General features: G+C 37.5%; 1 protein-coding gene and 1 pseudogene across 1 annotated transcript; one reads left to right on the forward strand and one right to left on the reverse strand.

The window, feature by feature from the left end:
- Nucleotides 1–49: 49 nt before the first annotated feature.
- On the forward strand, nt 50–4,593 carry LOC148622280 (large ribosomal subunit protein mL54-like). The gene is made up of 2 exons (XM_088572029.1): nt 50–203; nt 4,247–4,593. The coding sequence occupies exons 1-2, from the start codon at nt 98–100 to the stop codon at nt 4,546–4,548; spliced, it is 408 nt and encodes a 135-aa protein (XP_088428155.1). The 5' UTR covers nt 50–97; the 3' UTR covers nt 4,549–4,593.
- A 10,072-nt stretch (nt 4,594–14,665) lies between these two features.
- On the reverse strand, nt 14,666–15,910 carry LOC148622281 (uncharacterized; annotated as a pseudogene).
- Nucleotides 15,911–24,530: the final 8,620 nt, after the last annotated feature.

The raw sequence follows: 24,530 nt of genomic DNA on the forward strand, positions 1-24,530 counted from the left end.
GCATTTTCATCTTGGAAAACAATTAACTTATATTGACATCGGTATAAAATTACTTAATTTGAAAAAATTGACCCGCACCGTATTGAAGATGTAAACAATGTCGCAGCTGAAAGTTCTCCTTCAGAGCTCAAAAACTTTGACTAAGAGTCTTAACAAGTCGCCAATTATAGTCTGTAGAGCATGGTATGCCGCTGGCCTTAAAGGTAAAGAACACAGAAGTAGAAAAAAATGCACGCCACATTAATTATGGGGATTAATTTATAGAAATTCAGTTCACACATCAGCAGATCAGTGTTCAAACTGATATATTATTGTTTTCATAGTAAACTAAAATGTTACATATGTTTTTTTTAATTTTAGGATATAGAATGTTTAACATAAAAAGATTCCATCAGTATGGTAAAAAAATCAGGTTGAAATGAATTGATGACCTTCAGTGCTGTTTAGTCTTTATGTTTAAGTAGTAGTCAGTCTTTGTAAGAACAGGTCAGGGAGAACCACTAATTGACATATTATATCTCAACTGACATATAATCCACCAATTGGCATATACAAGGATAGACCAATTGATATATAATGTACTGTTTTTCAAAATTAAATCTTTGTTTTAGAATGGTGCATCACTTTTCAAAACAAAACCCAATATATGACCCTTACTGAGCCCAAAATGTATTTTCTTTTTGTTGAAGCATGCTGCATTTCTTGAGCCTGCTTGTTTACAATTTTCTTTTGTTGTTTCAACTGTTCCATTGACCTTCAATAATGATGATCAAGTATTTAAATAGGGTCAGTATGTTTCTGGCTCTTACATGTACCTGTTGAGTGAAACTCGTGTTCACTTGACCACACACATTGAATAGGTAATACCTGTTATTCGTAATACCTGTTATTCTTTATGGAAGTGAGGTCTGGGGAGCTGGAAAAACTTTCAATGACTCTGACCCATATGAACACTTACATTTGAAATTCATAAAAGAAATCCTTGGAGTAAATAGTAAAACTACAAACATTGCATGCTTAGCCTTAGCAGAACTAAACAAAACATCTGTACATCTAAAAGTTCAATTGAATACGATTAAATTTTTAAACCATATCCATAACTCCCCTGATACACTAGTCTACGAAATGTTCAGAGAAGTTAAAAACAACAACTCGTGGATGTCCCATGTAAAAAATATACTAAATAAATTAGGGTTCTGTCATCTTAACTTCCAACTTAATAACCTTCAATTTTATATCAAAAGAATTGAACAAAGACTACACAATCAGTTTAAGCAAAATTTAGTAGGCTCAGTAGCTATGAGTGAAAAACTGTCATTTTTTCCGCAAAATATTTATTCCGTCTAAAAGACCCCCATATATTGATTTATGTAAATCTAAAATAGAAAGATCTATCATCAGTAAATTTCGTTTAGTGCACATACACTAGAAATCAAAAACAGAAAAAAAAATGTATTTGTAAATCATGTGATAGTGGGAACATAGAGGATGAATATCATTTCTTCTTGGTGTGCAACCACTACGCACCGCAAAGAGATCAATACAGAATGAAATTGGACAACCATAATTTAATTTCTTCATCAAAACCTCACCTCGCACCAAGAGACACAGCATACATATTAAACAGTAGCTCTATAGAAATACTAAAAATAACTTATCAAATTCATGAGTGAATATTTGAATCAAAGGTCAATTTAATTTACCGGTAACAGAAATTATATTAATACATAATGTTAAAACTATAGATTAATCTGTTTTGATCAGATTTACACCACTGTCGCACCATGGTCATAAATTTAGTTTATATGTAATGTATATTACATTTTGTACATTGTTCTGTTTTTGTTCATGCCATAACCATTTAAATGTGTTTGTGCAAATAAAATTGTCTATTGTCTATTGTCACATTATTGATTTTCATTGACTGGTAATAAGGGTCAATGTAATGGATAAAGTAAAAATTCATGTAGGTGAACATACAAATGCAATTTTCATTAAGTGCATCATGATGTGTTAACATCTAGAACCTGAAATGACAGGAATGTCATCACACTTCAGCATGGTTTCCTTTAAAGAATGCTGCTTTTTTCAGTTAAAGATGTTTTTTTGAGAAAATAGTGAATTAAATGTCAATTGGTCTATCCCTGTATATGTCAATTGGTGGATTTTATATATGTCAGTTGAGATATAATTCATCAATTAGTGGTTCTCCCTGACCTGAAGAATCGTGCGAAGTCTGTAAGATGTGATACACCCTAAAAAAGGCTACACATTTTAATTTTTGTTATTAAGTTGCTTTATAGGTATATATGATGAAATGTATAATTATTCATTCAAATCTGTCTGCTCTTAGGGAATAATCCACATTGAAAATTCAATAGTTTCTATTGTATTTCAGTATCATTTATAGAGCTATCTCCCTAATTTTGAATTCTACAGTGTATTCTATGTAATTTATATCTCATAAGAGCAAGGCTAATATTAAAAGCCACATGTTACTTTCTGTTTACTACCACATTTTAAACAAAATATCAAAAATAAAAATATGTAGGCTTTCTAACCATGAATCACATTTTGCATGATTCTTACCTGGAGTGCTACTAAGATATTCATAGGTTCTTCTAATCCTGAAATTCTGTCTCTTTTTTATCTGGATATCAATATATAAGATTAGGGGACAGGATGTGCCTTACAAAAATTTTAATTTTAGTGGTAACACAAGGTACCACACTTCTAATGCAGGTTGAAATCATGCATGTCACACATTCACTGTGAATCTACATTGTACTTCAACCTAGTTCCATTTTGGATTCCTTTTCCATTATGCTGATACCATATTCATACATGTAACAAAGATTTTTTATTGACGTTTTGATCATTTTAAATGATTAATCCTGATTTGTTGACATTTTAAACAGACTTACATTTCTACATATGTACAGGGTTATGTTGCTACAAGATTGAAGTCATCACTACAGAAGTTTTATGGTCGTCATCATGAACTTGTGGATCGTTATGGTGTATCCATCTGCGCCATGAAAACTGATTTATTCAACGTGTCATAGTTTTCCTTTCCTCTATCATCTACCCCGGACTAGACTTTTTCTGAGCAACTCTGCAGATGTTTCTAGAAAAGCAGAGGACGCATACCCTACAAAATTCAGAAACTAAATAAAAAACACAGAACGAGAGACTTTCCTGTCAAACACTGCCAGTTGTAATACAAAAAATAAAATATTTAAGCTATTACATGTATGATATAAATACATAACCCTCAATTTCATGTCCAACACCTGAATATTGCTGCTCGGGCATTAAACCCCAACAATCAGTCAATATTTTTAGGTGGAGGGGGATGAGACATGATTATTTGCAATGGTGATAGACTTAACCTTTATGGTACATGTAATTGAATGTTATCTAAGTATTTAGTCCCCCATTATCCAAAGATGGGGTTTAGAGTCATTTTTTGCTTTTGATTTTAGGCAGGTAAAACATTTAAGAGGACAAAATCACAAGCAAGAGAGGATTGATAAATAGATATGGCACTATTTAAAGGGAAAAAATGTTGACTTTTTTTATAACGACAACTGTTTTATTCATTTTTTAAATTTGTCTAGATGCAAAACAACTCATGAACTTTTAATCCAGAATCTAATAAGGGTCAAATCACATGGTGTTATGGTTACTTAAGAAATAATTCAGGGGGGGTATGGTGTACTCATTTACACATGGGCTTATATTGATTATTTTATACCAAGCGTTAGGGAGGTATAAAATATGAATATAATCAACTGGTGTGTAAATGTGTACAGCACTTTACCTAACATGAATTATTTCTATTCTAATATGACAAAAAAGACTATTTCTGCATCTGAAATTGCATGGGGCAGATAGTATATCAGGTAATATATCGTTTGATGTTTTTAGGACTTCATATTGGAATGGGATTTCTACTACAACTACTCCGTAGCTCAAAGCCATGTCTAATGATGACCAGTCTTGTCATATGGGTCTTCAAATTCTGCATTTGCACTGGAAACCTTTTTGTTTTCATTGCTTGTGTGAGTGAAATCCGACTCTCACTGATTCAGAGGACTGAGGTGTTAGTTTATATTTGTATGGATTACTATAATGTGGATTTCGTTTTCTGTTGCATACATTGTTAACTAAACTATTTTTACTCAATACCATTTTCTTTTAAAAATTAAGTTTGAAAAAAGTCCATTATGGTTATTTTTTTCAGGGAAGTTAATGGCAACTCCACAAAAGAAAAAACTAATGGATGTGGAGACTGATGCAAACAAACTATGTAACTATGTGTGTGGTGCCAACTACTACAAAGAAGGAGAAGATCCATCTATTTTACCAGATAGTGAGTACCCAGAATGGTTGTTTAACATCAGATTGGAGAGAAATCCTCCAGACTTGAGTGAACTTAATAAAGAAGATTCATATTACTGGTATAGACTTCGACTTATAAACTTAAAAAGACAGAATAAAGACAGAAAATATGCAAATTTAAAGTCACGGAAAAGGATTTGGTGATCACGATTGTACATTATTGTAGCTAATAAAATGTTTTGAATATTGTATCTTAGTTATCTTACCCCACTTATAAACTAGGCACACCCCTTTACAAAGCTTTAAGGACAACCCATGACAAATTTTAAGCAACACTTTATTTATAGTTGTATTTTCAAACTACAACTCTCAAAGAACTGTGCATTTAGATTCCTTAGAGAATCAACTGGTATATTAGTTATAATATTTCAATATAACAAACATAAGAATATTTACTCATTGATTTTTAGTTCACCTGGTTTAAAGGATGGAACACTTCATATCCTTGTTTATCATTTTAATTGTCTTTACATTTTTAGTATTCATTCATTCTTTCGTTCATTCATTCATTTAATACCTCCTTTAGGAGATGTTACATATAAATCATATACAAATCAAGTCAATGTAAAAAATAAAGAAAGTAATAATATAGAAAAATCGTTACTATTTTGTGATGTATTAAATGATACAGTTCATCAAGAAAGGTCCACTGGCCGAAAGAATGAGATTTGATTCAGCTACTGTCCAGTTGGCACCAAGCAGGATGTTACACTGGGATGTGCAGTTCATAGATATGAAATTTCAAAATCCGTCCAAACCAAGGGTGTCACAAAGTTTACAGTACATGATATGTCGATTGTTACTCGGGGATAAGCAGTTCAGTATTTTATGCTTAATAACATCTTCTGGATGTAATAGCATAACGGGCAGTTTCAGGTTTTCATGGATAAAGTCCATAATTTAGAAATTCTTTTTGCAGTGCGTAGGTCTTTAGCCGAGAGTAGTCAATATTTCCATACATTCGCCGGACTTCCAAGTTCTATAAGTCCATTGAATCTGTTGAAATCGGAATCACCTTGCAATCTTGAAATTATGTCGGATTTTTCGGTGTCGTCTACGGCTTGTGATGCAATATTTTTCCAACTAAACATTGATGGGAAATCACCAGAATATACATAACTGACCAAGAAACGTTGTAGCCCATATCTGTTTATTAAAGATTTTGACAATATCAGCTGGAATAAAGCCGAATTGTATCCTTTGAGGGCTGTAGAGGTATTGGAAGAGTGCGGATGAACACTTGCTTAGGTAGAATATCAGGATTGAATTGACAGTTTTCGCAAGAACATAAGTTTAAGTTTATCAGCGACGGATGGAAGACGTGACAAGTTTAGCATGCTTTCATATGTGTTAGATTGCGTTCTTCTCGAGAATCCTTGTACATGTATATGTTTCACAACGTAGTTTTGAAAATGTTTAGTTTACATATGTCCTTCTGAGTACAATTATTCCAAAACTCGCTGCCATAAAGAACCGTTGGTATAACTATTTTATGGTATAGACTGCAAACTGTCAGTGGATTCATCAGTTGAGACCCCATCCCAACAATACTGAAGTATGAGTTTCTAGCTTTTCGAAAAGGATAGATCAATATCGCTGGCACAACTTAAATCAGTAGATCTTGTAATGCCTAAATGTTTCACAGAATTACTTGATTTGATTTTATAATCGCATAGTCTGAACTTAAATTTAGATGCTCTTTGTACCTTTTCGAATTAAAACACAGAACTCTGGACTTTTCAGGGTTGAATATTAATCTCCATTTTCGAGAATAGTTTAAGGCAGTGTTCAACATTTCCCGCAGTCCTGTAGGTGTCATGTTAATACAACATATATTATCTGCTAGAGATGGGGTGCAGCTATTCAGATTTCCTATATTTGCAACTGTTTTTGCTGTTTCCATATCGTTAATCAGGTCATTAACGTAAACTAAGTATAGCAAGCTGGAAAGCACACCGCCTTCACGGACGCCTTGTTTTATTTCGATTTTGTCAGAGTATAACCCATTAAGTTGATCCGAACTTGTGATATTGTTGTGACAATCGTGAACTATTCTAAGATATCTTCCATGCAGGCCTAAATTGAGGAGTTAGTATGCAAATCCGTTGTGCCACACAGTGTCGAAAGCCTGTGAACTGTCCAAACAAAAACGCGTACTGTTTAATTTAAGGTGATAGTAAATGGTTTCTTGCTAGTTAAATGATGCAGTAATACTGCTCAAGTTAGACTGGAATTCTTGTTGTTGAGTGTTTGGGAAGCGCACAATACTAGTAGTTAGTTCGAGTCCAGGAGCTTTCCGTATTTTCAGCTTAAAGATAGCGGTATCTAGTTCGTTTGAAGTGAAGAATACACCTGGTATTTCAGAATGAAAGTTAGCCAGTAAATCCAAAATATTATTGATCATCTGATCTACAACTGTTTTAAAAGCTCGATCTTGGTTAATATCATCCACCGGTGTGTAAACTTCAGAGTAATACATGGCGAAAATGTCTGTTGACTCTTTTGGACTCTCAATAACTTTACCCTTATATGACATGCTTGAACACTTGCTAATTTTTCTCGGTTTGCGTTGTGAAATTAGTCTCCAAAATGAACGCACGTCATATTCCGCCGCATTGTCGATTTCTTCTAAGGGTTTGTTCATGTAATTTTCACATGCTAAGCGCTTGCACGTTAGGAAAGTATTTTTTGTTTTGTGGATTTATATTGCCATAAGTTGGGGATCTTAACCTCGAGGTCTACCATCTAGTATCCACATTTTACGAGCTGCACGTTCTAATTTGTGAGCCCGTTTTACGTCGTAATTCCAATACGGCTTAGTCATACGGTGGTATACAATTTTCTGCAGCAGACAATAATGATGAGGTGAGTAATTCGGCATACGTGTCAATGTCGCGATTACCCTGTGCATCACCATGATCTGAGTCAATGATAGGTAAGTGAGTGTCAGTATATGATCTATATTGGTTTACATATGCTCTTTCTTCCACGACGGCCACGGAATGTCAGGTGTAGGTATATTCACTGGGGTTATAGGAATGTATAGTTTCATTGCGATAGGTAAGTGATCTGATGTAAGAAATAGCGTACCTTCCTTTAAGTTCTCACAGTACCGAACGAAGGCATGCAAACTTTCATCGACTAGTATGTAATCCAGAAGAGTTCTACAAGGGATGTATGTATAATCCAAGCCAACACAGGGTATGTCTGTATTTACAAGAAACAAGCTGTTTAAGATCAAATTGGAAAACTCGACAGATTTATAGACAGTAGTTCGTTGTAAGTCTAATACACTAGTATTGAAGTCACCACCGACTACTATGTAGCCATATCTTGATTATTATAGTCATTTAGGATATTGATTCCGTGCTTATATTCTTCCATGTTGTTATCGGCTGGCAAATACACAAAGAAGAATATAGACTCGTTTGTGTTCGTTTTGAACTCAATACCGATTAATCTCTTTGAATGGTGGCAGTCAAGTTGATTAGAATACAAAATCAAGTTGTTATGATAAAGGATGGCGACACCTCCTTTGCCATATCTACATGTTTCTAGGTTTACCGATGTATCGGCGGAAGCAAACGGCGTATAATTGCCGTCAATAGTATTGAGAAAACTCTGTGATTGTTGAAACAATTTATGTTCACAAATTAAAGCTATATCACAGTGGTTGTAGTGAAACAGTTCTGACAAACATGCAACAGACAATATAATTCCTCTTACGTTGCATACAACGACTGATAACATGAAGTAAATGGTAAGTATTCTATACACTAATACCACGATGGTGATGGTATGTTTTGCTCTCTTAGCCAGTCATTCTGTTGACGATTACTGTACCACAGTCTGCATATAATTCCTGCGGGCCAGAATCCTTTAGTTTGAACAATCTCTCGAAATTCTGAACTTACGTTAAATCTAGCAGACAGTCTACCTTTCTTTGGACGAAAGAAAATGATGTTCGATGCTGGAACCCCTTTGCGCTCGAGAAAGTCAGACATAACTTGCCGTATGGACTTCATGTCAGTGTTCGTTACGTAAAATCTTGAAGTTCGATTCCGAGCTACGGCTGTGATATTATCGGCGCCTGGGCGTGAATTGTATGTGCGTGGCTGTTGTTGGTCTCTGTTATCTGTAATTGAACTTTCATTTCTGCAACTAATTGGCTCAGAAGTTGCTTCATTGTTTGTGTAAGGGTCAGTATTAACTTGAGAAATGTTTTTGTCGGGTAACATATTATGAACAGTTGTGTTCGCACTCACGTGTAACAGGTGTTCACAGTTATGGTTCGTCGGATTCAACGGATTGTTTCACGGTTGATTGATGGGCGGGCGATCTGATTTTCCTTAATGACTTTTGAATAGACGAATTTATTCACTTCAGTTTTCATATATAAGCTATCATTGCAGTACGTATTGAAATAAAATTCCCCTATTCTTTCGAGAGCAGAGTCAAAAGTTTTCCTAAGTTTTGGTTCAATCTCAGCCTGGAAACGATTTAATACGGAGAAGTTGGCTTCCACGATGTTTTCAATTTTTACAATTCTATCGTTCAGACCCTTTTCTGTTTTTTCTTTAGCTCTTAGCGACCTTTCTGGAAATGCGACTTTCTCTACCAATGTTTGGATGAATGCTGAAGTCTCAACATTATGAACGGGGATCGACTCGCACAGTGTTTCATTATTCACATTATTACTTTGTGCATTAAATTTGCTAAATACAGAATCTATTTCTGAGTCATCAGCATCTATAAATGTCACAACCTCTATTTCTAGGGGGTTGATGGAAGTAAACTCTAATCTCTAGGGTTATATGCTTTATTGCCAATAAATGTTAATGCCCTGTAAAATACAGTTATATTCAATACACACACAAGATAAATAATAGCATCTTGCACATAAAGATAACATAAAAATTAACCATGTGTGTGAATGTATATTTTAGTACATTTACATATTATAGGAAAAATGTAACATTTGAGTAAATTTAATTTACGGCTTCATCAATCTGCTTGTGAAGCATAAACCAACTAGCTACATATATAGTTTGACTCCATTTGACTCCATATTCAAATGTAGCAAATTACAAGAAAATGGTAAATTATCTAATCAAACATATTAAAGAGCAAAACAACAGCATCAGAGTATAAGCGATTTAGTGCATACAATAAGCGTAAAAAACATAGCAAAGCAAATACATAAGCAAAGCAAAAACTCAAGAATACAAAACACTTAGCTTACCTCACATATCGTGCAAGAGGCACATTTGTAAATGGTCACAGGAGTAGTAAGTCCCCAGTACTACTGTATTGTACCTGAAGTATCAAAAATCACTTATTGTATTTATAGTTTAAAACAATTACTTTATGACCACAGTGTGTGGTCGATTTAAAGACTTACACTTTTACTTTCGAGCGGTCAACTCGAACTGTTAAATGAATCAATCATTAATCGCTATTATTTAAGCATAGTAAAATATCATTACAGATTTGTGTGTTTAGGCAAATTATTATGAAAGTTACACAATCAATCAATCATTCATACCGGACTTTCATACGAGGTAAAAATGTTAATTTCTAGACCATTAACATGCACATTTAATCTAGGAATGTTAAAGAAACTAACCTTAGTAATAGTTAAGTTGAAATCAGATGCGTATATAAGTTGAGTTGATAAGAATATAGGTTGCTAGATTCGGATGAACATAAAAACCAACAGGTCCGTTCAGATACTTAGGTAAGAGTGTTCAAATGAAAAAGGAATTAACCCGCGACAATTACCAACTAATAGATGACGAGAAAAGAAGTGCGTACTAATCAAGCATGAAAAAGAATATAGAAGATTACGACTAGATTGCAATACAATCACCAGTTCCCGAAAGCTCGTCTGTCAGTCGGTCCAAGTCAAATAGTAAAACATAATACACATTCATACAAGTCAAATATTTTATTACACAATACATAAAATATTCATATAAAACAACATTGCAGACTATTACAAACTTTCCCCAGCCGTGAAATGACGACCCGTCATTTCTTCTGACCCGCTGATGTTTTTATGATATCCAAGATGGTACGTGCTGTTTCAGTCTGCATACCTTGGAACAAATCTGTATCAGCCAAAGATGTTAAACACTGGATTTTCCAGAGGTCATCCAACTGGGTTGTTGTCTAGTGCGTGCTGATCGACGGATTCTCGGAGAAGACTTCGAAGATTCATCAGAAAGTTCCTCCTGTTGTTCTCTGTCTGTCTCTTGTGAAAGCCTCCCTCTACTATGATCACTGGCATCCGACTCTGTCCCAGGAACCTCATAGGATTGATCCAACTCATCCTCCTGAAAACGGGCGTCCCCTTCAGGTCGCGGTCCAGTTCCATCAGCACCGTCTCTTACAATCTGGTTTGGTGTATCTTCCAGCTGAGTTGTTTCTGCAGTAACTGTTGAGTCACTGTCATCCTTATCTGTTGGTTCCAATACCACGACTTCAACTAAGTCTTCATCAGACGATTCTTGGTGCTCTGTCGATCTAGTCACCCTTGGTGCAGGTTTCGGTTTTGGCTTCTTGACATATCTTGGCTTTGGTACCGGTCGAGTAGGCTCAATCAAGTGTCCCACTGGTAGCAGCTGATTCCTGTGCAGTCTTCGCTTTCGACCTTCTCCATTCTCCTTCTGAACTATGGAAACTGGGATGTATGTGTTTGGCTGATCTAGAACGATGTAAGGGTCCTGTTCCCATTTATCCGCCAGCTTATGTTTTCCCTCGAATGCAAGAATCCTAACTAGTACAAGGTCTCTAGTAGTGACGGATGCTCCCTTGATCTTGGTGTCATACAGCCTCTTTTGATGTTGTTGAGACGTCTTTGACGCTTCTGCTGCAAGTTGATGAGCATACTTTAGTCGGTTCCGAAGATCCTCAACGTAGTTTGATCAAGTACCGCTCCTCCTAAGACCAAAAGCAACATCCACTGGTAGCCTCGGCACCCGTCCAAACATAAGGTAGTATGGTGAAAAACCGGTGGACTCATGCCTTGTACAGTTGTATGCATGAACAAGTGGTCCCACATACGCCTTTCAGTTTTTCTTCTTGTCTGGTTCAAGGGTTCCAAGCATGTTCTGGAGAGTCTGGTTAAATCTTTCATACATACCATTACCCTGGGGATGGTAGCTGGTAGTGGGGAACTTGGTCATTCCTGTCATACTGCAAAGTTCCTTGACAATCTTCGACTCGAAGTTTGCACCTTGATCGGAGTGAATGCGGTCAGAAATTCCATAGTGAACAATGAAATGTTGGTAGAAGGCCTCAGCTGTTGTCCTTGATGTCTGGTTTTTGGTGGGAATGGCCTGTGCGTACCTGGTAAAGTGGTCTGTAATGACAAGCACATGTTGCCGTCCTCCTTTGGATGGCTCTGAAGTCAGATAATCCATGCATACCAGTTGTAGCGGTGACATTGTCTCGATGTTGACTAGTGGCACCACCTGGTTAGTGCGGGTCTTTCTGCGGATACATCTTCCGCACCTGGCTATCCAATTAGCAACATCCTTGGCCATACCGGACCAATAGAACCTGTCTCTAAGCAACGACAAGGTGCGGTCCTTTCCTGGATGTCCCATGTTATTGTGTAGCGCTTCCAAAATAGTGTTGACGTGAGCTGCTGCTTAACTTCATTGTTGATTGTAACATGGCGATATAGTATTCCCAGGTGATTCTAAGGTGATTGTACCATCGCTTCAGTGTACTGTCTCCTTTTTCTGGTACTAGGTTATTTTTTTATGATTTCTATCCAGTGTCGTATCGTTGTATCCTGTCTTTGTGCTTTCTTCCAGTCAATGATATCAGATGTAAGTGTTCCATTCTGTTCATCATTATCCCTGAGTATACCTGGTGCCACAGCTAAACATTCAGTAAAGGGTGCAGTAGTAGTTGAATTACATATTGCTTTAACTGAGTCGTAGCTGATGCTGACTTCCTCTTGTTGTGGACATCTGCTAAAAACATCAGCCGCAGTGTTGGTCTTCCCTGGCTGGTACTTGATGTCAAAGTCGAATGTCGCAAGGTCCGCAAGCCATCGGTGACTGGTAACATCCAGTTTGGCGGTGGTTAGAACATATGTCAGTGGGTTGTTATCAGTGATGATAGTGAAGTGCTGTCCATAGAGGTAATCTTTGACTTTGTCCTTGACCGCCCACTTCATAGCCAAGAATTCCAGTTTGTGGGCTGGGTAGTTCTTCTCCGCTTTGTCAATCCTCTACTGGCGTAACATATTACTTTCTTTTGTCCATCCTGAATCTGATGCAAGATTGCCCCAAGTCCAATACTACTGGCATCTGTATAAAGCTCAAATGGACATTCAGGTTGCTGGTAGCTGAGTACTGGTGCTGATGTTAAGAGCTCCTTCAACTTTTTGAATGCTGCCTCCTCTCTATCTCCCCAATGCCAGTCGCTAGGTGGTTTCTTCTTTCTATTACCCTTCTTGCCTGTTGTTCTGGGCATCAAGTCTGTTAATGGTCGACTGATCTGGTTGAAGTTACGAATGAAGCGACGATAGTATCCGGCGAGTCCAAGAAAGCGACGGACCTCTTCTGGTGATGTTGGCTTAGGCCAGTTGGTGACTTTCTCTGTCTTATCGGGATTCACCTCAACTCCATCCTCCGAGACAACATGCCCTAGGAATTTCACCTTGCGTTGGGAAAAGGAATACTTTTTTGGCGCTAGCTTCAAGTGGGCTTGGCGTATTCGTTCCATCACTAGGTTCAAGTTGTGTAAATGCTCTTCAAATGTTTTACCGAAGATGATGATATCGTCGATGAACACACAGCATATCTTAAGATGGTAGTCAGCAAGACATTCCTCCATTAGCTTCTGGTACGTGGCCGGGCTGTTGGTCAGTCCAAACGGCATTCTATTGTACTCATAGAAAGCAAGTGGTCCTACTGTGAAGGCGGTCCGCTCTTTGTGTACTTCCAGTATCTCGACCTGATGGTACCCTGATTTCATATCCACGCAGCTAAAGAACCTGCTGCCTGCAAGACAATCCAACAAGTCTTCTATCCGTGGCAAAGCATAGCTGTCCCGTATTGTCTGGTTATTCAGCTAACGGTAATCAACACAGAGACGCAAGGTATTGTCCTTCTTCCTAGCCAAGACTACATTGGATGCAAAGGGGCTTTTAGATGGTCTAATGATCTTGGCGTCCAAGAGCTGTCGAAGGTGACTGCGTACCTCATCATAGGCTGAAGGTGGTATTCTTCTATATCGTTGCTTGAAGGGTTTCTCATCAATGAGATCTATTCGATGCTTCACGATGTCTGTGTCTCCATAATCGTCGTCAGCTTTGGAAAATATGTCCATACAGGAACGGATAAGTTGATATCCTTCTTCTAGTTGACTATCAGTGAGGTCACTCTTGGTTATCTTCAACAGATTCATAATCTTTGTAGCTTCTTCCTCAGTCGGTGGTTCAGATAAGATCTCTATGGTTATGGGTTGCACCTCTGCAATGATAGATCGTGGTGGAGTGCTGAGGGTGCGGGTGGTGACATTCGCTATGTTGATCTTAAGATATCCATTATGTTGGTGCTTGTATGACAACAAGTTCGGTTCAACATCGAAGTCGCTGAAATCTTTCGCCAATCTACAGCAGTGAACCATGGCTAGTGTGGCCTGATATGGGATTTCTTTGTCGACATACCCTGACAAAGTGGCTGTGGAATTTGGAGGTATGATAATATTCTTATTCTCTGCATTCTTTATTATACCAAGGCGTGGTCATTGCTCTTGAGTTCCCTCTCTCTAAGTACTATGCAGCGAAAGGTCAAATACCAGGGTGTTGTCAATTGGCTGTTCTGCAAAAATTTCTCTCCATAGTCATCACTTAATGTAATGATCATCTGAGATAAGATGTTCGTTCCTAAAAGAAGAGGTACATGGCTATTATAAGAACTGTCTGGCACAATCAGCATGATGCATGGGTGCATGCTCTGTTGTCCTGGTATCTGTATGTTGACTTCAGTATATCCCAAGTGTGGTAATGGTTGGCCATCAGCAAACTCAATGTTCAATAACGTTTCAATACTGTGTAAAGGCGATGATATATTCTGTTGGTAAAATGATTCACTCATGGTTGACACGGTGGATCCTGTATCTAGCAAGGCAGGTGTGGTTGTATCTAAATGATCTATCTGTATTTCAGTTTCTGTTGGCTTGCCAAAAAGTCCTGGTAATTTGGTTTTGTTGGTTTTGGGAACGATAGCACTGAACAAGCCTAAGCATGTTCCCCTTGCGTAGACTTGTTGGAGTTTAAATCTTCTTTACCTGGCTCTAGTTTCTTGACACATCCAATTTTATAATGACCAACTTCGCCACATCTCCAACATTTTGGTTCCTCATTGGTATTGTTTGATCTAAGTGTTGGTCCTCCTCTGTCTCTACCTCTACCTCTATACCTACCTCTCTGTTGTCCTCTCCAATTAGACTGATATCTTTGTTGCCAAGTTGGTTGTTGTTGCCATGGTTGAGGCTGTTGTTGCCATGTTGGTGGTTGTTGTTGATGTTGCCATAGTGATGGCTGTTGCTGCCACTGTTGCACTTGTTGCCATGGTAGTTGCTCCAATTTCTTCTCATATCCTTCCATTCTAGTGGTCATCTGTTGAATCATTCCTTTGATCTCCTCCACATCTGATGATTCTGTCACAGCTTTACTGGTGTGTGGTTTGGTTGTAACATGTGCAGCTCGTTGTAATCTGTCCTTCTCAATCTGCCTTAGGGCTACTCTCAACCCATCGAAATATGGTGTCATATTTGTGCCCTGATACATCTTTAAGCGATGGCTTCAATCCAGTCCACAGTTTAGTATGTAACATGGCATCCACATCTGTTCTTCTAACAAGTCATTTTTCTACTGCTTTTCCAACTATTCCCCCCAGTCTGCAACTCCAGCTGGTGACGGATTCGTCTTCCCTTTGAGTAGCCGCATAGAATTGTGCTAGAAGTTCTTCCTTCTCATCAACATTCCCATATACAGAGTCCAGCTTTCGTTTCGTATTATTTCCTCTACTGGAGTGTCTAAGTCAAGACGCATGGCGACATATCCTGACTCTCCTCGGAGTGATCTGGTAACAGCATTTAAGATGACTTCTTTGTCGTATAGCTGTTTCATAAGACCCTTCACCTCATGCTTCCATAGTTCATATGTTGTGTCGCCGGATTGCTTCTCATGACCTGAAAACCATGTGATTCTGGGTGGATGGCTCATCATTACCTTGGTTGGTTTATCATCCTTGATCTTTGGTTTAACATCTGGTGGTTGAGTCATAGATGGCATTGTGGGTGGTAAGACACCTGTTGACTTGGGGTAGTCTAGCATCCATTTAGTCAAGTCATGAGCTGTATAGGCTTTTGGTGTTACTCCCAATCTTTCCATCATTCCTTTAACGTCTTTTGGTATCTCTGTTAATGGGCTGGTTGGTTGATCCACAATAACCTTCCAATCAGCCTTCCCTTCTGCCATGGTGTACGTAACAATGTAGGAGGGGAAGAAAACAAAAATTTCTACAATGTACAAACAATAAAACAATACACAAAATACACAAAATATACAAAATATACAAAATTCACAATTACACTTACCAAATCTCTGGATAATCAGCTACAGCCTCCCCTGAAATATGGGATGGGAAAGAGTTGTGTGAAGCTTTTATGTTCACTAACTCAATAAAGGACACAAAAAAACTCGATTCACAACTAGTGTGTCTGTTATTCTAAAGTCAGTGACCTATGGGATAAGAGTCAAGTCTATCTGTGTCTAAAGTCTAAATTCACCTTGTAACACAAACTCAAAATCTAAGAATGACACTATCAAATGAAAAGAATAGTCAAAAAGTTCAAAGTGAAAGGAGTAGCTAGTAAAATGGTATTAACAAACAAAAGTTCGTAATTATTTGTTCAATCAGAATATTAGTATCATGCACACTGCACTCAATCACGTCACAACTGTTTAAACAAAGACTATTACATAAACATGGTAATAATGTAGCAGTCTTTTGCATACTTTCGTATACTTGAACCTTTGTTAGTTGTTTTTCACTGACAGAGTTTTCCTTTAGAACACCCGTGAATTGAAGAGGCGCTCCCGATAAGGATTGTTCTGTACAATGTTATGATGCTTTCATTATTGTAGCACATTTGGGATAGTTTATCAATGTAAAGGTCTCTAGGTAGACCATGTAAAACATTGTCTAAAGTTTGTACAGTTTGTTGGGACGGGATATAAGTCTTGGGTTAGTGATAATTCATCGTGTGAAATTGAATTCGTAATGTAATGGATTCCGGGGTGTTTCGGGGTCTTACTGACATTAGTTCTGTGAACGTTTTGTCTTCAGGGAGGTCATAATTTACGTTTTCATCTTCTCCGACGCCACACTTCTTTCGTCCATGATTAATCCTTTAAACAAGCTCTGTTTGCCCCAATGGTACAATTGCAACACGAGGAAGCGTCAACCATTGAAGATGTAGTACAATAGTATATATATATATGATATTGTTCCAAACATGCAATGATGCACTTTCCAAATGCATGTATTTGTATTAATATTGTTTAGGTGGTGGTTATTCGATGTACTCCGCACATGTTTAAATTTCCTTTAGTATGTATTGTGAACAGTGAATGACATACTCTCGTACTATATTTCGGTTATTGATTATGTGATTAAGTAATTGTAAAGTGAGCTTTTTATAGAGAAATACAGAAACTCTCTTCCCAATTTTTAGCTCACCTGGCCGAAGGCCATGTGAGCTATTGCCATCACTTGGCGTCCGTCGTCGTCCGTCGTTCACAATTTTCAAAAACTCTTCTCTTCTGAAACTACTCGACCAATTGGAAACAAACTTAGTATGAATGTTCCTTGGGGATCCTGCATAGAACAGATGTGTGGATCCATCAAGAAACATGGAAAATCCTGACCAAGAACAAAATCATGGCCGATGGAGACTTGAATCACAATTCAACAGACCATTTTGACAAGTTGAATGTCCAAATGCTTCATGTTACATGTAACTTAGTATCATAAAGACAATACATTAATATAATACACTTCTCAATTTTAAGATTTTCTCAAAACAAACTTTACAATGAAAATTATTGCATGGTTCTTTCAAAGGATTGTTAGAGGAAATTGCCATTTTTACAATGCTGTTCAAATTTATGATGTTAACCACTTAGTTAATCATTATCAGCTCAAATCTGACAAATACACAATCTCACTCAAGTGTTTTAATATATCTGTTTATGTTTGGGGCATTATAATTCTTGGTCAACAATTAGACAGATAAGTGTTTAAATGGGTACTCATAGATCAGAGTTTGCCTTCCTTTAAATATATTTATAAACTAATTTGCACTATAAAAATCTCGTTAAAATAATTCAAAATCATGTTTTGATCAAATAAAGACCCATATTTTGAATTTCTGCTTTTGGGGTTCTTTTTCTTACACGTGCAACAAAACTAAATACCACGGTTTTTTTTTGGTTTTTTTTGTTTTTGTTTTTTGGTAATATCTCTTTACATTGGCGGGTTACACAATCTTTATGCATATGGTCTATAATTGACGGTTTACGGCATGAGATGCAATAATTGCAAAGTCCCAGTACACTATATACAACTTTATTTACATCGGATGAAAATACATGTGTACGGTTCGGAAGCCAGGGACACACTCCTCGATTCAACTAGACAAAACCTGTTCTATATTTTTACAGAGGGTCATAAAACACTTAAAACATTCCGAATTTTGAGGGTGTCATCCTGGTTTGCCCACTTTTAATTAATGGTTTAAATAAACATGGTTGGTTGCGTTGTTTTAACAATTACAGTTTGTTTCTGAAATGTAGGTATAATTTTTACCTATATTTTACCTGTAAAATCTGATAAAGAATACTATGTTCAACTACTTAATTAATTGGAATATGCATCTCCCTGGATAGAGGCTACAAACACATGTACAAATAGTACACAAAATGCATTATGTGTAAATAATACAAATATGAATGAATAAATAAATAATAGGAAAGTATGATAATAAAAATATACATTATATATGCACTATGTTACTATACAGTACTTAGCATCAAGAGAAAAAATAAAATGTATGATACCATGTCTAGCTGACAACATTTAAAGCAAGCAGTCGATGTAACCTAAACGTTTCTCAGCATTCAATTTTATTCGGCTACAGCGCGTATGGCATGCGTATAACGCAAGGTTAAATCAAAATCATCAACACTCATAAAAATTCTCCTCGCAGGAAGAATCAAATATAACAACTTTGAATTTCAATGGGACAAAAATATCGTAACATCTGTGTGGTGAAGGTTTTCTCGTCGTGATCCTCCGGTTCCTCGGCAGCTGAAGTGTGATAATTACTTGTACAACACCGAACACATGACAATGTACAAGTTATTGAATTAAAGGACCAACATGAGCTATTTAAATAATATAAACTTGATGCGTATTGTCACCGTTTCACCACTGCAGTTTAAGAAACAATTCTATGTCCCGGCAGGTTACTATTTTCAGGTGACCTACAATACACACTGGTTCCAATTGAACTAACTATATTGACTGAGTAATACGAGCGATTTATACATGGATATTAAAGGGATGAATTATCTTTTCTAAGGAACTGGAAGTTGTAAATACTTTATGCTTTAGAACTGTCAATGGTTATATATATGCGCAGCACTGAAAATGGTGCATTACAAAATATTATTGACTGTAGTACAGGGTCGTCACGCCTATACATACAAAAGAACTGGAATACAAGATAGGTGACGAGTCTATCTTATACTCTTTGTTTTTGTTTTTTGTTTTTTTTTTGACATAAATAAAACCATTGATAATTCCTTGGTGTGCGAAAAAAAAAATGACACCGCATAAATATTAGCTTACTAGTAAATGAAAATGGCTCTATCAATAAAGTAAAATGATAACAACAAAAAATGTGTGATTCTGGTTCAAATTTACGACCTGATAACTTGTGTCTGAGACACTAGGTCCGACGTTACAACCGAATACAAAAATGAATACAAAAATAACCTAGCTCACATTCTGAGATAATGCAAAATATTCTCTTTGTGTGTCATGAGTTATAACTGTAAAAAATGTGTGAAACTACGTGTAAAACTAATGAATAAAATGGTGTGTAAGATGCCTCACAAGGGTGATCAATCCTTATGACACTATCTTTTATAAAAATTACTAGTGTCGCTTGCGTCGCCTGCGTTTTTTGTGCATGAAACTGTTTTTTGATGTGGATTGGAATATTTCGAGTAGGCTCCCATGAATTTTCATCCTCACTATAACCTTTCCATGTTCCCGTGTACTGCCCCTTTTCCTACTCTTGAGAATTTTGTCTACTTCAAATGTTTCATTGTTTTTATTGGAAGTATTGTTTGTTTGGGTGTTTGCATTAGGATTAATGTGCGTGTTCCTAACATCCCTGTTTGTTTTGGTTTTATGTCCTCTTTGAGTATTGCGCTTTTTGTTATGCTGCTCGATTGCATCGTTGACTCTGTCAAGAATTTCAGGCATTTCGACTGGTACTTGGTCAGGGTCTAGATCTTCATCTTCATTTACATCGTCTGGCGAGTTGGTCGGTCTGTCCTTCGGATCATGATACTTTTTCAAACGATTTGCATGGACTTGTGCTTTTAGAAGTTTATCGTCAGTACATCGCCGTAGTCGGTAGGTATACTCCCCAATTAGTTCGATAATAGAGTATGGACATATCCATTTTCTTTGAAGTTTTGGTGAAAGGCCGGTTGGAGTTCTGGTACAATACAGCCAAACTTGGTCGTTGAGATGAAATAACGGATCACCGACGTTCTTGCCGTGTTGCTGTTTATATTTTTCCTGAGCTCCTTTTATGTTTTTCTTTGCGATTTCTCTGGCTGACTTCACATTGTCAACGATTGCCTTAAAGGTTGCTTCTGCATTTCCCTCAAACCTGTGGCTGATTCTGGAATTAATGCAAGGCCAAGTGGGTTTCTAGGTTCCCGACCGAAACAGAGATAATACGGGCTGTAGCTCGTTGACTCGGTTGCTACCGTGTTTCTGTAAGCCATCATTACGTTTGAAGGTATTCTGGCCACTTTGATTGGTTTTTGTCGCAATACATTCGCAGAGAGGTTGTGAGTGTACGGTTTAGTCTTTCTGTAGCTGCATTGCATTCTGGATGGTACGACGAGGTACTCAACTTGGTTATTTGGAAAATTGAGCACACTTCTTTCAATAACTTTGATATGAAATTCTGTCCTCTATCTGTTAGGATTTCTCGACATGGACCATACCTGCAGATAATCTCGTTGAAGAAGATGCGGGCCGTTTCGGCTGCTGGACCGCTTCTCATGGGAAAAGCTTCTGGCCATTTTGTGAATGAGCAAACTACGACTAAAATCTGATTGTAGCCTTCTGCTGACTTTGGTAGGTTGCGAAGTATATCCATTTGAACCCGTTCAAATAATCCTGTAGCTGGCAGTGGCTGTAACGGTGCCTTTTTCATGTGTGGACTGGTTTTGCATTGCTGACATTCTAAGCATGTTCGGCAGTAATCCTCAATGTCAGAGTACATGCGTTTCTTCAGCCTAATATTGTTGTATGTCCTGTCGAATTCTGGGTGTGCGGCTATAACTGCATCGTGATACGACAGCAGAACGTCGTCTCTAAGAGCTTTTGGGGTTACAAGTTGCTTAACGACTCTGTCTGACATGTGGCCTTTCCCTCTCGGATAATAGTGACGAAACAAGATACCGTCGGAAATAACATGATGGTTAGATTCCCGTATAATTAAATCGGCTAACTTTGTATCCTCTGGCAGAGTATTCTGTTCAATGTAGTCACACATTTGTCTCAGTTCGGAGTCTTCACGTTGTGCCCTTTTAACTTTGTCTCTTGTGATAGCTGTTGTCTCAAATATGTGGGCTACTGGGCCGAGGTCACGGTACCTCACTTCTGCTTCAGTTATGGCTTGTAGTGCCGAAACTTGAGTATTGAACGATAATTGTTCCTCGTTGACGATCCCTGTATGACTATTACTTTGGGTACCAGATGGGTGTTCAGTAAGATTGCTCACTATGACCTCGATACTAGGTCGGCGCTGGTGCTTGTTTTCTGGGTGCTCTATTCTGGAACGGAAGTCAGCGCAGACATTATCTTTGCCTGGTTTGTAATGAACCTCAAAGTTGTAAGATTGTAGATACATTGCCCATCTTGCGAGTCTACCAGTACTTTCTTTTATCTTGTGTGAATATTGAAGGGCTATGTGGTCAGTGTATACGTAGAATTTGCGGTTGGCTAGGTAATATGGAACTGTTTGGTTGCAGTTACTAGCTCGAGACATTCACGATCTTTGACATCCCATAATTGTTCTGCTTTTCTTAGCATTCTTCCGCCGTACGATATGACTTTGAGTTTCTTAGTCTCTGCACAGTATTGCTGCGGAACAAAGTCTATAGCTGTGGCGCTTGTGTCAGTGTGGAGTACAAACTCCTTGTCAATGCCTGGCAGTACTAGTATTGGTGGCGACATTAGCCTTTCTTTCAAGGTATCCACTGCATGTTGACAATCATCTGTCCATAATTTGTTTAGCGACGTGGCTATCTTCGCGAAATTTGGTATAAATCGTCTGAAGTAATTTACACAGCCTAGAAACATTCTTAGTTCTTTAAGGTTCTTAGGTCGGTTAAATGACCGGATTAAGGATGTTTTCTCGGGGTCAACTGTAACAACGTCTTTTGATATAATGTGTCCCAGATACCTAACTTCGTGACATGCGAACTGACATTTGGTTGGTTTCCACTTTATGTTGGCGTCTATTTGTTTGTCAAACAGGGCTGCCAAGTGTTGCACATGTTCATCAAAGTTCTTGCTGAATATCAGTATGCCGTCTACGTAGCATAGTACGCTTCGCCAGTTCAGGTCTCGAATGACTTCGTTCATTACCATGTTGAAAGTTGCTGGTGAGTTGGCTAATCCGTATGGTAATCGGTTGAACTCATACTGGCCTCTGTGTGTAATGAACGCTGTCTTCTCTTTACTTGCCTCGTCGATTTCGATTTGCCAGAAACTTTCTTTGATATCACAAACAGACAGGACTTGGGCTTTGGAGGAGCCTAAGGTGTCAAGGACGTCTGACAGATGCGGTAGGGGGAGGGTAAATATTTTTGTCACAGAATTGAGGTTTCTGTAATCGACGACGAATCTTTTCTCTCCATTTGGCTTAGTAAGAGGCAAAACAGACTACTCCAGGGTGACATACTGTTTCGAATTATCCCACGCTCTTCCATATTGTCTAATATTTTATCCATTTCGCCTTTTGTCTTAGGCGCTGAGCGGTATGGGTATTGACGGATTGGTCTGGCGTCACCGGTATCGATTACGTGTCTGCCTAACTTGGCGCATCTCTGACAGATCTTTGGCGAAAGCTTGTCTATATTGCCCTAACAGAGTCAACAACTTATCTTTTTGATTTTCCGATAGATCCGATTTTGAAAGATCTGTCCCCATGACTTTAGCCAAAGATATGTAATGTGTTTGGGTATTTGTGGTTTTGGTAATTTAAGGTGTTCACGTAATCTGTTTTATCTTTTAACTCTCCAAAAATGTTTTTTTCGTGCGTGTGCGAAAAATTTCCTACAACTGTGTTTTGTTTTAATGTGATTTGAGAATTTGTTGGGTTTAATAGTTCAATAACTGATTTTTCTTTCACTGTACTAACTAAACAACGTGCACCTATCACATTTTGTTTCCCAATTAACGAAAAGCTTAGTTCTATTGCACCCATGGTGTTTTCAGATAAGTTGTCTATTTTTACTGGTAAAATTATTCTATGCCTCGGTGAAATTGTAATTTCCAGCGCTTAAAGTTCAATAAAATTCTGTTTCCACTAAAAACGTCCAAGGGGTAAGACTGTCCGTTTTCTCTTGGTTATAGTAACTTTATGTGTTAAACCGTTGCTTATTGAAAACTTGTTTGATCATTCCATATTATGGTTTTAATTTTTTTCCTTTTGATGCGTCATGTAAATTCTAAAAATGATTTAATTTATGTTTTAGTTGTGTTCGTACTGCTTCTGTTTCACCTCTTACTTTTAACAATTTACACATTTCTCCTTGTACTAAGTTTTGTTCTCTCTCTTTATCACGTCTGCACCGTACTTTTGCAATTCTCTCTAAAGCATGCCCACATGCATATCCTTCTCAATCACACCACTTTACTCATTGAAGAGGTTTACTTAGTTCTATTTTTTGAAAATTTTGTACCGATCTCTCTTGACAAGCTCAATTTTCCAACCAAACTTCTTTTAAATGGTCTTGATGACGGATGATATAGCTACACATAGAGAGAGAACCGGACTGTTTTACTCATTATCACGTAAAAGGAAATCTAAGAAATGTCTCTCCTTGTTCGATATCAAGCTATTTGTGTATTTAACACTTATGGGTTAGCCCCTGTCCCGCTGATACTTCTTTTAAGCATAGTCCTTTTTTATCATGAGCTAAATCGGAAGCTAAATACAAAAGCAAGAACCAAGATAATGAGAAAAAATATATCAAGTTACACACAATCTGTTCCAGACTTCCCAATAAAAACTGAAAATTGTCTACTACGTGATTGCTTGCATTTTATTGATAATTGCTGGCGTTGAATCTAATCAAGGGCCCTCGTCTACATCCAGTTGTAGCACAGAACCATTAAATACAAGCTCCACCGCTTCCTCCGGCTTAAACCTTAGTTATTCGCAAATCCTGAATAATTCTGTTTCTTTTCTTCACTTAAACGTGCAAAGCATTAAGCCATAACTTGAACAAATATCAATTGAATATAACGACTTCGATATCCTCTCATTTACGGAAAGCTGGTTAAAACAGACTGTACCTGATAATGAAATATCGATAACAGGATACCAACTATTCCGCAGATAGACTAGTTCGTTTGGGTGGGGGTGCTGTTGTGTATGTAAGATCCAACATCGACTGTATCTGGCGTCCTGACCATTAGAATGCTTATGGTTAGAAATAAGACTTAAAGAGAAAATCGTGTTATACGGTACATTTCATGTTCCACCAAATAGTA

The sequence above is a fragment of the Perna viridis genome, chromosome 3, assembly GCF_037379345.1.
Source record: "Perna viridis isolate PV_CMFRI_1.1 ecotype Kerala chromosome 3, ASM3737934v1, whole genome shotgun sequence".
Classification (NCBI taxonomy): domain Eukaryota; kingdom Metazoa; phylum Mollusca; class Bivalvia; order Mytilida; family Mytilidae; genus Perna; species Perna viridis.